General features: G+C 35.6%; 1 protein-coding gene across 1 annotated transcript; it reads left to right on the top strand.

Annotated features, from left to right (window-relative positions):
• The first annotated feature begins 3,851 nt into the window (after positions 1 to 3,851).
• Positions 3,852 to 12,947, top strand: LOC122012192 (conserved oligomeric Golgi complex subunit 1-like). The gene is made up of 6 exons (XM_042568648.1): positions 3,852 to 6,183; positions 6,994 to 7,188; positions 9,601 to 9,905; positions 10,036 to 10,221; positions 11,177 to 11,354; positions 12,413 to 12,947. The coding sequence occupies exons 1-6, from the start codon at positions 3,997 to 3,999 to the stop codon at positions 12,590 to 12,592; spliced, it is 3,231 nt and encodes a 1,076-aa protein (XP_042424582.1). The 5' UTR covers positions 3,852 to 3,996; the 3' UTR covers positions 12,593 to 12,947.
• The last annotated feature ends 90 nt before the right edge of the window (positions 12,948 to 13,037 follow it).

Here is a 13,037-nt window from a genome sequence, read left to right as displayed (position 1 = left end):
AAGGACCTTTAGTAGCCTCATTCTTTCTTTTCTTGCCCTTATCTTTAGGGGTGCTTGCCAAATAGACACTTTCAGCCTTGTTTTGCTTCAACCTTCTTCCTTTTGAACATAGTAAGAAATGAGTTCATTAAGAGTCCATTTCTCTCTTTGACAATTATAATTGATCTGGAACTAACTGAATTGGTTCGGAAGAGAAATAAACATTAAATGAACAAGTATATCATCCGACAATTCAAGATTAAGTATCTTCAACTTTGATGTAAGGTGAGACATTTCCATGATATATTCCCTAACATTTCCTTTGCATTTATACTTCATGGAAATCAAGCTCTTTAGAATTGTGTTGGTTTTCGCCTTATCGCTTTTGGCAAAGCGCTTTTCAATCTTGTCGAGATATTCCTTAACTTTGGTGACCCTATTAGACACCGCACCCCTAAAAGCCTCAGGTATGCCGCGTTTGATGATTATAAAACTCATGTAGTTAGAGCGATCTCACTTCTCATATTTAGCCTCTATTCAGAAGAACTAGAATCTATAGGAGCAGTGGGTTGCTTTGTCCTAAGCAGCTAAGAACAATAAGAATGTTCTCCTCTCAATCCTTAAAATTTGTACTATTAAGGATCGACACTGAACTTAAGTCAACAGAAATAGTAGCAACATTTGCTAAAAAGAGAACACAAGAATTATAACATAAATAACATACCCATTTGGAATCAATTAAAATAAATGGTAAATCCCATCTAAAAATACTCAGTGCAACAACAATATCAAGTCTTTGGACAGTAATATCATTTACAAGTGGTACTCTTGTTGTAATAATCAAACACTAACAATAATGCATAACAAATAATAAATTTATCTTTAGATCGATTTATTATATGTATGAAACATAACAAATAAAACCTGATACTTGTTACGTGTTTATTATCATAAGTAAATGTATAATTTGTTAAATATAAATCTTCCTTTGGGTCGATTAATACTCATATAAATATACACATTTATATTTTATTTAATACCTCAATAATATCTCAATATTTCAAATAAAATTAAATTCAAATAATAAAGGTGACATATAATTTAAATTTAATTTAATTTAAAATAATAAATATTAATAGAACTCATATAATCCAATTAAAATAATATTATAAAATAATTTATTATTTTATCCAAATACTAAATTTAATAGATTATCATTCAAAGGGATAAAATAAAGGTACTTATAGTAAATGACCAAGTACCCTATATAAGTGTTACATGTAGTATTTAACAAAAAAATGAAATTCATGGCAACAAACGTGGTAATGCATTTGCTCTCCAAACCGCACAATAAAACATGTTTTTTTTTTAATTATTAAATGATAATTTATCAAAAGACATATCCAAAATTTTGAATTATCAAAAGATACATACTACTTTATCATTTACTAAAGGAGACACCTTTTTATAGTATTTTTTTCATTCTATGCTCTTGATTACTTTTCTTTTTTTTTTCTCTGTCATTTCTCTCGCTCTTCTCTTTCCTCCTATGCATGCAACGTTTCTTCTCTTTCGTCTCATTTTTTTTCTCTCTTTTGCACGTCGATTCTTCTAAAAATATTTTAATATCTCTAAGAAACTGAAATAAATAATGGATAGCATATTTGAACTCCTTGCAATCCCAGGAATCCACAGGAACTGAAATGGGTGTAATCGGAACTCTCTAGGTCCATAAGTGAGTTTCAACCAAAATCCATTGATGGACTTAGAGAGTTCCAATTGCACCCATTTCAATTCCTATGCATTTCTGGGGTTGCAATGAGTTCAAATATGCTATCCATTGTTTATTTCGGCTTCTCAGAGGTGTTAAAATGTAATAGAGAAAAATTACCAAAATTCTCCACGTTTTGTCTAATATAAAATAATATCAGGCCTAATATGGGCCTGATATAGAATGATATCATACCCACGTTGGGCTTGATATGATTTCTTATTAGGCCAAACGTGAAGAATTTTGACGATTCTTCCTTATTATATTTTAACACCTCTGAGAAGTCGAAATAAACAATACATAACATATTTGAATTCCTTACAATCCCAGAAATCCACAATAACTGAAATGAACGCAGTCATAGCTCTCTAGGTTCATAAGTGTATTTCGACCAAAATCCACTGATGGACCTAAAGAGCTCCGATTGTACCCTTGTCAGTTCCTGTGGATTTCTGAGGTTGCAAGGAGTTCAAATATACCATCCATTGTTTATTTCAACTTCTTAGAGGTGTTAAAATATTTTTAGAATAATCGACGTGCAAAAGAGAGGAAAAAAAGATGAGGAAAGAGAAAATATTATATGCATAGGAGGAGGAATGACAGAGAAAATAAAAAGAAAAGTAATCAGGAGGGTAAAATGGAGAAAACATGTAAAAAGGTGCATCCTTTGGTAAATAACAAAGTAGTATGCAGATTTTGGTAAATTCGAAGACCTGGATACGCCTTTGGTAAATTACCGGATTATTAAATATATCAAAAATTGAAGTACAACATTATAATGGAAGTACGACATATGAGATGTCAAACTTGATGTAAAAAGATTCCCAATGGTAGGTAATTCGGGAGTAATAAATTGATGAATCGCTTCAACCCAATTGAATCTACCTAAATTTTTAAAATTTTCTACAATATCTACAAGACCTAATGGAACCTTATATGTACTAGACTAATATAAAACACAAACAAATATATACAAAATGTATAATTTACAAAATACTAAAATATCAACATCTACTTCAACTCTATAAGAATAGAGTTTAAGCAACTCCTCAATTCTTGATTTAGTAGGTTTTTTTTCATGGGAGAAGTGAGTAAGGAAAAGGTCACTCGATGCATTAGTTGATTTCATAGAACAGAAGCGCCTGTATCTGAAATATCAAGTAATAGAGATACATCGCTTCTAGTGAAAGCTCCTGGGATAGTTAAAATTTTAAATTGATTAGTTTTCTATTATGCACTTCTAACTTTCAAAACTAGAAAATGTATCTAAAAATATAAAGGTTTGAAATGTTCAATCTTAACTTTGAAATATATTCATTTGTAGACCATGAACTTACTGAATATCTTATATATAAAAAAATAGCAAAAGGGGACTATTTAATGATCATTTTGTGTCGATCATGTAAACGAACAGAACTACGATCTTGTCCTTTCATTGTTGGAAGACCAAAAAAAATTATCCTAAGAAACTGATCTATTAGAGTTTATGATCAACTTGAATTGATGACTAGAATCTCATAATAAAATATCAATTATTAACCTAAATAAACAAATATATATACAAAAATAATATTTATATGATTAAGGAAAATTATTACATAAAATAGCATCATATTGTAGTTAGTTTATAAAAATCAGTATCAAGGTTGGTATTGATTTGTAAAAATTAGCTACAATATGACCATTTGAATAAATCAACGTATAGGAGCTCCATTTTGTGCAAAATAATAATATGCCGGTACTGATTTTTAAAAAATATCACATGTGTCCAATTTTAAAAATCAGCACCATTATATTTCTTTGAAATCAATCAGTAAGCTGTATCTCGTAATGATTTTTAAATAATTATATTTTAGATGTAAAAGAAAAATACTCAACATATCTTATAAATTCTCGTGAAATGCATCATTAAGAAAAGTAGAAAAAAAAAATGTAGGAGATGAGCCGTATAAGTGGGACGAAAATCTTAACTCATTCCATCCTAGTTGATCACTAAAAAAGATGGCTTGATCTAGAGTCTGACATAGGGGAAAAGAGGAGCGGATTGAGAAGGGAAGGGGTATGCAGTGTATATATATATATATATCAAAGAAGTTTTCTGTTTCATTTCTCTTAGTTTTCCATGTCTCCGATAATATCACGGCGCGGGTCGCGTCGTTAACCCCTTGACCTCATCTCCCTCCCGGTAATTCGTTCGTCACGTGCTTCCTTCCCTCCCCCTCGTCCTCTCTCTCAGATCCGTCTCCATGCGCTCCCCTCCGTTGCCGTCCGCCGGAGGCGGCGCCCGCGACGCTGAGACACTCTTCCGCTCCAAGCCGATCCCCGAGATCCGCGCCGCTGAGGCAGCCACGAGGCGGGAGATCAAGGCCAAGGAGGAGGAGCTCCGCCTGCTCGTCGGCGAGAGCTACCGAGATCTCATCGACTCCGCCGACTCCATTCTCCTCATTCACTCCTCCTGCGAGTCAATCGACTCCAATCTTGCTGCCGTCGAAGCCGCCCTCCGCTCCCTCTCCGTCCCCTCCGCTCCCGAAGCACCCACCCTCGCGTCTAACCCCGCTCGCACTCGCGTCTACGGCATTTCCGCCAGGATCAAGTACCTCGTTGACACCCCTGAGAACATCTGGGGCTGCCTCGATGAGTCCATGCTCCTTGAGGCCTCCGGTCGGTACCTCCGCGCCCACGAAGTTTACGGCCTCCTAATCAACACCGCCGATCGAGAATTGCTCGCCAAATTTCCTCTTCTTCGGCATCAATGGGAGATTGTGGAGGGCTTCAGGGCCCAGATCTCGCAGAGGACCCGCGAAAGGCTGACTGACCAGGGCCTCACCATCGCCGCCTACGCAGATGCCCTAGCTGCTGCTGCCACCATCGACGACCTGGAGCCAAAGCAGGTATTGGGCCTGTTCTTGGACTCGAGGAGGTCGTGGATCTCGCAGAAGTTAGCAGGTGGCATCCTTGATTCTGATTTCTCTTCTTCCTTGCTATGTGATGTGGTTAGGACGATAAGATCTAGCTTGGGGCAAGTGGGCGAGCTCTTTCTTCAAGCGCTGAATGAAATGCCGTTGTTCTACAAAATGGTACTAGGGTCTCTCCCTGGGACACAGCTGTTTGGTGCAATCCCTCATCCAGAGGACGAAGTGAGGCTCTGGAAGTCGCATAGGGAGAAATTGGAAGCAGCTATCGTTCTGCTTGAACCAGATTTCATTGCCGATACCTGTTCTTCTTGGTTAAGAAACTGCTGTGAGGAAATTTTTGGCAGGTGTCCAAATGGTAAGTGTATAACTGATGCAATTGCTAGCGGAGAGGGCCTTGCAGCTGCGGAAAAGATGGTTCGTTATACTTTAGATGACCGAGAGGGATTGGAGGAGAGCTTGGAACATTGGCTGAAAAGTGTCTTTGGCTCTGACATTGAGTCCCCTTGGAACCAGATTAGTGGGCTCATCCTGAAGAACAGAAAAGACATCTTAGAGGATAGGTTGGAAGAGGCATTTACTGGCAGAATGAAAGAAATCATGAATTTAGAATTTGCAAACTTGAATATAGATATCAACTTGAGGAACTCTGTCCAGGCTATTGTGAAAACTACTGAGTGGAATGACCCAGATGATTCACAAGCTTATTTAAAAAATCTGTCAACTGATGGCGGAATTTGGTTCTCAGAGTCAATTCAAAAGAAAACAGGATTACTTTATGCTCATAAACCAGCAATTTATGAGAATGATTTCAACAGTAGCTTGAATGCATATCTTGGACCTGAAGTTAGTCGGATTGGAGATGCATTGGACAGAAAATGTCAAACAATACTAGAGGATCTTTTGTTCTATGTGGAATCTCACAACTCTTTTTTGAGGTTAAAAGAGCTGGCGCCATATCTTCAAGAAAAATGTTACAACACCATAGTTGCCTTACTGAAGGAACTTGAAGATGAACTTGCACTTCTTACTGCTGCTTTGGAGAGAAGCACACAGGACAAGGAGTTTCCTCACACTGTCCTTATTGACAGATCACTCTTTATAGGACGCCTTTTGTTTGCATTAAAAAATCATTCGAGTCATATACCTCTAATTCTTGGATCTCCAAGGCAGTGGGTTAAAGATACTCTTGGTGCAGTCTCTGTTGGCTTTTTATCCTCTCCTTTGTCTGGGAAACATAATGCATCTTTTGATTCTCCAATCTCTCCCCGTCATAGCTCCAAAAGTCCGAGAAGACAATTTCTTGATAATCCTAGAAGGCAGACAATTTCAGCTGCTGCTGCGTTGTTTGCACTGGATGAAAACTCAAGTCCAAAGCTTGATGTACTTAACAAAATCTTTAAAGATCTGTCCATCAAATCTCACAGCCTGTGGATTGTTTGGTTGTCCAATGAGCTAGCACTAATTCTTTCCAAGGATCTTACCAGAGATGAAACATTATCCTCTTCAATTCCTTTGCAGGTATATGGTCCCTGTTGTTTATAGAAAAATTACGTAGTTGCGATTATTTCTGAATCATTCTCTAGGGAATTTTACAGCATAAATTAAAGGGAAATTATGTAAATAAAAAAGTCAAGATTCCTACAAATGCTCAACTCTTTAAGGAAATGGAATTTCACCTCTTCTTCTTATCACTATTATTTGTGATAGAAGGAAACCTACAAGAATTTGGTAGAGATCTTTAATTAAGGTAAGTGATTTGGTCATTCTGGGACCTACAGGTTCACTAGTCCGTATGATAATTAAATTTAAGTTAGTTGTTTGTAATAGAAGGAAAGCTAGAAAAAAGTTGCATTGTTTGATAAAGGGAAAGGATCTTTCAGTTTGCTTTTGTTATTGCATTGATGACTAAAGTGAAGGTTGTCAAAGTTCCCTCCTTGCTGCTTAGCCATCTCGTATTCTACAAGGTTTATTTCAAAAAGAAGAAAACAAAGAGAGCTAAGATGTCACAACTCGCTCTGGATGAGAGTATTAACTTATTTTTAAGCTTCCATTGTAGAAAAGTAACAGATTTTGGTTAGAGCAATATATTATTCATATGGATCAGACGTCAATTACATGTTCCTTTGAGTAGAAGAAAGAAGTCATAACATAGTTTTATATGTTTAGCTAATTGTTAAGTTTTTTTTTTTTTCATTAGAGTTACTTGTTGCATACGCTGTAATTTTATAGTATGCTGTTGTTTTCTTATATTTAGATTATGTTAATGTGTTTTAAAAGATAAATAGCTACATGCCTAGTTGAATTACATGGTAACTATTTCTTATATAGGGCTGGGAAGTAACTACCATCAAACAAAATGATTCCAAGGAAGGCCCTTTGGAGATGAAAATCTCTCTTCCTTCTATGCCTTCACTCTATATCACCTCCATTCTCTTTCAGGCTTGTTTAGAAATTCACAGAATGGGAGGTCATATTCTTGACCGATATACACTGCAGATGTTTGCGTGGAAATTTTTACAGAAGGTATATTGCTCCATCCATTTAACTTTATAAATTGATCTCCTTGTGCTAATATGTGACGTGTTTTACTTTTACAGGAATATTTTATTAGGACATTTTTAACATGTTCCATACTAGGATAGTCAGTGATATGAGTTTGCTTCAACTTTGAATTTATGGTGGCATCTAGGTTTGGTGGTTCTGTTAGGATGTATGCATTTTTTGATATCTGGATAATGCTGATTCTATCATCAGTGTTTATTTAAACCACTAAACAACTAGAAATTTTGTGTTCCAGTCTAAATGCTCATGCATTATATTAGCTTAACGAGCTTACAGAATACCAATTGCTTAGCACAAATAGGACTAGTCAAGAATTCCACATAATTGTTAGATCAAACTTCAAATTGATGCAAATTATATAGACAATGTCAATACTTATTCTGTCACTGATTTTTACTAGATCAGTTTGAGGAAAAAAATGTAGGACCATAGGTTAACTCCAAAAACTTGATCAAGGGGGGAACTGCTGCAAAGCTACAATACACCACAAGAAGCTTCACAACAAAAACTTACTAGGATGAGTCAAATTCTTCTGTTGCATTTTATTGTTTAAATTGTGATAAGTTGTTTTGAATCTTGATGTCTAATATGCCAGGGTAGTCAATACATAATAAAACTCTAAGATGTAACACAAAAATAATCATTTGTTCAACATGAACTTGTTGCTCAATTGCTTCACTGAATCTATTAGCTGCCATTGAATCATCATCGAGGTCATGAACATTGCTAGGAAGAATTGATCCCCAAATTAAGTTATTAGCAAGAATGCAAGATGCACTTCTGTGACTGTAGCCCAGAAGCTCAATCTAGATCTTTAAATTAACGAATGAAATGTTTGTCAACTTTAATGGTTCATTGTGTCAGCCTACTTGTATTGTCAAGTAGTACAGCAGTAATGCTATTGTGCAATTTATGTCTGGCAAATATTCAGCATCTCATTGATGAGAGAAAATTCTACATAGGATGAGGTTTTGCAGCCTCAAATTAAATTTTCCATATATTTATTCCAAAATACTAAATATTTGATTCGGTGTTCACTTTTGGACTTATCTAAAAGCATAGGCTTCTAATAAAGAGCTTATGGCATAGGATTATGACCAGCATTTTCTCAAGTTAAGTTGGATTAAGCTTGAGGCCTGGTCTGAATTAAGAGTGCAAGTCAGATTGATGAGCTTTAGACAGAAGCTCAAAATGGGTGATTAAAACAAGGATAAATAGGAGAAAGATAACAGAAAGTAGCTTGGATTCACACATCGACTGTGTGCATTCATAGGCATATGGATCAAGTGTCATAAACATCTAAGTTATTGAATGGAAGTAATTTTCTTGATAGTTTTGATGATTGGAAAACCCATTGTCAAGCATCGTAGACCTGGCTTAGCAAAATGAAATCATTAGTCCAGAAAACACACCACATATGCGCAAAGTTGTTATGGTGGTTCTTTAGATTCTAATATTTGAAACATAACAGCAGTAAAGGCAACTCTGGGTTCAATTCAGTAAAACATCAATAACAGGTTCCAAGTGTTCTTTAGGATGCAATAGGAAGATCAAAAGGGACAAAATTTGGAATAGTTGGCTATACTGAGAAGTTAATGAAGACAAAGGCATTATCTTTTATATTTGTATCATTGAATAAAATTCTACTCTATCCAACTGTGCTCTGTGCACATGCTGAAATGCAAACAACATCGAAATTCCCACTCCAACTTGATATACACACTGCACAGACTGAGTGGATTGTTGTAGGCATTTTCGAGATAAAGGATGATGAGGCCGCAGTGTGATAACTCAGGTGTTCAGGAACCAGCAATGAATGGAGTTCTTGAGAGAATCAATGAACCATAGCTTGAAATTGTGGTGGATTGGGGTATCTGAGTAGGTATGCCTCCTGAGTCTTTTTCTTCAACTTCCTCTTCTTCCTCTTCCTCTTCCTGCTTCTCTACCTCTTATCCTCTTCCTCCTTAGAAGTTAGTTGTCCTTCTCTTGACAAGCATAGACTACACTACCTTGTATTGGTACATGCTGTGCCAGTGAGGACCAGATGGATCTCATATAGAAGCTCGGCGCTGGAACAAGATTTTAGAGCTTGATATGTCTACTCCCCTATTTTGATTCATGGGATAGTAAAGACCTAATTAAGGGTACTTTGTTATTTTAGTTATCGGTTTTTGCATGCAATGTGAATGTAATACTAATTGATTTTTTTTTCCAACTGGTACAAGTGATTTTACATTATTAATGCTGATTAGTAGTTATGATGATTAGAAGAAGTGTTCATTTTTTTGCATAAATAGAATTATGAAAATATTTATTACATAATACACTTTCGGTAACTGAAATTATTTGATTCGTATTAAATGTTGTCATTAGATGGTTGAAGTCTATGAAAGATTTTTATCAGCCTTGGAAAATGGTGAATATCAAGTCTCAGATAAAGGAATACTGCAGATTTTGCTAGATTTGAAATTCATTGCTGATGTTCTCTCTGGAGGCAAAGACTCTACTGCCAGTGATCCTGAATCAAATGCCAAAGAAGATTCACTAAAAGTTAAAATACTAAAACCTGCGTCAAGATGGAAACAGCCACAAAACAAGCCTGATTCTGCAAATGTGGAGACTATTTCAAAACTAATCAATAGCTTTTCACAGAGGCTGGATCCCATTGACTGGGCTACGTAAGCATCCTCTTAGTTATAATGTTAGGAATTTTGATTGAATAGCACACTAATAAAATGGTGAGCTATGCGATTTTAATCATGATAAATATTGACTTGTCTTGGACATTTATCTTAAAATATTTTGCAGGTATGAGCCTTACCTCTGGGAGAATGAGAAGCAATCATACAAGCGATATTCTGTTCTTTTTGGCTTCTTAGTTCAGCTTAATCGTATGTACACCGACATTGTCCAGAAATTGCCTACAAAGTCAAATGCAGGTTCAAACATTATGAGATGTTCCACAGTTCCCCGATTTAAATACCTCCCTATCAGGTTAGTTTTACTTTCCCTAATATGTAACGTCCTACAACAAGGCCAGGGCCGGCTTTAGGGGGAGGCAGCCTAGGCAGCTGCCTAGGGCCTTCCTATTCTAGGGGCCTCCAGATTATTAAGATTTTATATTTATATTTGAGGGTTTTATTAAATTTGATAATGGATCAATTTTGTTGATAGACCAAAAAATATTTTATTAAACAAGCCTTTTTTTTATTATTAATATCTCTTTTTATTAATTTTAATCAATTCACGATTTGAAATTGTTCAAATTTATCCTCATTCTTTAACATAATATTTTTACTTCGTATCTTATATTTATCCTTACCTTGTTAGTTATAACATTCCACCTATTTTATAATTGCGCATGGACCATGAGACACATCTTGACTAAACTTTTTGCGTCCACAATCTATTATGTTTGACCATTAAAAATCAATTTGAGTGAAAAAAAGCCGATTCACTTTTTCCTTTTCAATTCTTTTATTCTCTCTCATACAACCCTATCTCTAATTTTCTACCCTATCTTTCGCCTCATCGCTACGCCGACTTCAAATCTCAACAGAGAAACTCTCCAGAGAGATCGGTAGTCCAACAATCTTTGATCTTCGGCTCCAAGTCTCCAATCTTGAATCCCATCAGTCCACTAGTTCGGCATTGATAGTCTCCAATTAGCCTAGGGCCTCCAATTTTCTGGAGACGGCCTTGACAAGGCAGATGATAACGTTGAAATGTAGAATGAGATTTTTGCAAGATCATTATCTACCCTAAAGTTTTAAATCAATATTTGCTTCAAGCAAATCAATATTTGCCTTCAAGCAAATCAATTTTGTTTTTGATGTAATCTTTCCTTGAAAGTAGATTGGTTCCTTCTTAGGTTTCATGGCGATGTATTTGTAGTTGTACTTCTACAATTATCTCATTGTATGGTTCTAATATGAAAACTTCTCTCCAGTGCTCCTGCATTATCGTCAAGAAATGTACATAAATTAGCTCTGCAGACTTCTGATGATACCTCAATGAGGAGCCCCTGGCAAGCATATGGAAGTGTGGAACAATCTCCGAAGCCAGACTTTGATGATAGTCCAAACTATGGAGTTACTGCACCGTTGCTCAAGTCTATCATGACACAGGTACAATAGTAGGAAATCCAACATATTTTTTCTTAACAAATCCTCTTTACATTTTAGTGCTATGATTATGTTGTCAGAAAATATCATCAGTTGCATATTAAATTGATTAGTCACTGTGCCACCTTATTCTAGGTTTCTCCTTGGGTGCAGTGGTTTTAGGCTTATTTTCATAACATAAAAATTGTAATATTTAAAATTTGCACGTGAAACTTTTCACCTATTGGTGCCAACTACCTTGATTGGCTTTAAGGCATCACTTGTCCATATTCCCTAGTAAGGGTGGCAATTTGGGTCATGTTATGTTATAATCGTGCTAGGTCAAAAAAAAAAAAAAAAAATTATAAGAAAATATTAAAATAGTTATATATTTTTTAAAAAATAATTTTATAAGGTGTAAGATTGACGATTATAAAGTTATATGACAATTTTATGTCGTATAAGATTAATATTTTTAAAATAAATTAAATTTATAAACAGGTTAGTTCATATGTTATTTATGTCGCATTGTGTCTCTTTCATAATTTGTCTTCGTTAATTGTTTTTCTGGTCATGTCCTAGGTTGTGTCTAATATTGTCAGCTCTATTCTTTTGTGTCATGGGTGATAGTTTATACAACTAATTACTCACAATCCAAATTCTCTTTAGCCAGAAATATAAAAGTGACTGCTGTTTGATCATGATACATGATTTTTTTCCTGGTGGTACCTCTAATTTTCCCAGTGTTTTGGTTTAACATCCCATGTTATTTCCAGATAACACACTTCATTTAGTGTCTCAAATTATTGCTTTATAATCAACATTAAATATCCAGGCTTAGCTTTTGATTTTTGCCCCTGTTTATTATCAACATTCAATGTCTTCTTGATGAGTTAAGTTTAATTTTAGGGACCATAAACCTCTTTATGTTTTGCAAGCCTCATAAAATATGTTTTGTATTTAATGGTCACGACTCTTTTACAAGTCTTATTAGTACATTTACATAACGTTTTACCTTCAGATTTGGTAATATAATATGATACTAAACGTGGATGGTGCTGTTCTTATAACTTTGCCCCCAGGTGGGAAGCAAATTTGGGGAGAGTACCTCCAGATGGGGCTCTATGCTTTCTGATGGCCAAGTTGGTAGGCTCAAAGACAGATCTGCTGCTGCCATGTCGACCTTCGGCGACATTCTTCCTGGCCCTGCAGCAGGGCTTCTATCATCTCTTACATCAGGCGCAACCATGTTCGAAACTTAACTTGTGTTTATTCTGCATCAATAAGAGTATTCATATGAAGGAACAGAATCCATTTGTTTGGAGAGGGAAAACTTCAGCTGGAAATTTCTAGTCTCGCTGCAGAGGTAATAAGGAAGCCTTCTCACAGCATGAGCAATTTGCAATTAAGTAAAACCCCAAGTAGTGGAATCTGTCTTGCAATGTGCAGTGTTTAGGAGCTGGAACACTCGTCCAAGCCTCCATGTTAGAGAAGTCGAGGGATCAGAGAGTTGTATATGTTACAAGATTCACAGTTTCAACAAAATATATATAGTTTTCCCACAGGGCCCTATGTAAGACTAATTTTGTTTGTTCGAGTTTTATTCCTTTTGGTTAATCTTAAAATATTGAACGACATTGTTATATATCAAGTAGTCAAATTCATGTTACAAGATTCGCGGTCACTGAATAATGATCGTGCATCTCA

Source organism: Zingiber officinale, chromosome 8A (genome assembly GCF_018446385.1).
Source record: "Zingiber officinale cultivar Zhangliang chromosome 8A, Zo_v1.1, whole genome shotgun sequence".
Lineage (NCBI taxonomy): Eukaryota > Viridiplantae > Streptophyta > Magnoliopsida > Zingiberales > Zingiberaceae > Zingiber > Zingiber officinale.
The sequence above is the reverse complement of the archived record's forward strand: the minus strand, read 5'-3'. Positions and strand labels throughout refer to the sequence as shown.

Bases quoted from the DNA above. Each gene is read 5' to 3' on its own strand.
- LOC122012192 (XM_042568648.1), top strand. From the start codon at position 3,997: ATGCGCTCCCCTCCGTTGCCGTCCGCCGGAGGCGGCGCCCGCGACGCT. The intron at 7,189-9,600 runs GTATATTGCTCC...TGTTGTCATTAG, and splicing joins CGTGGAAATTTTTACAGAAG to ATGGTTGAAGTCTATGAAAG. The intron at 9,906-10,035 runs GTAAGCATCCTC...AATATTTTGCAG, and splicing joins GATCCCATTGACTGGGCTAC to GTATGAGCCTTACCTCTGGG.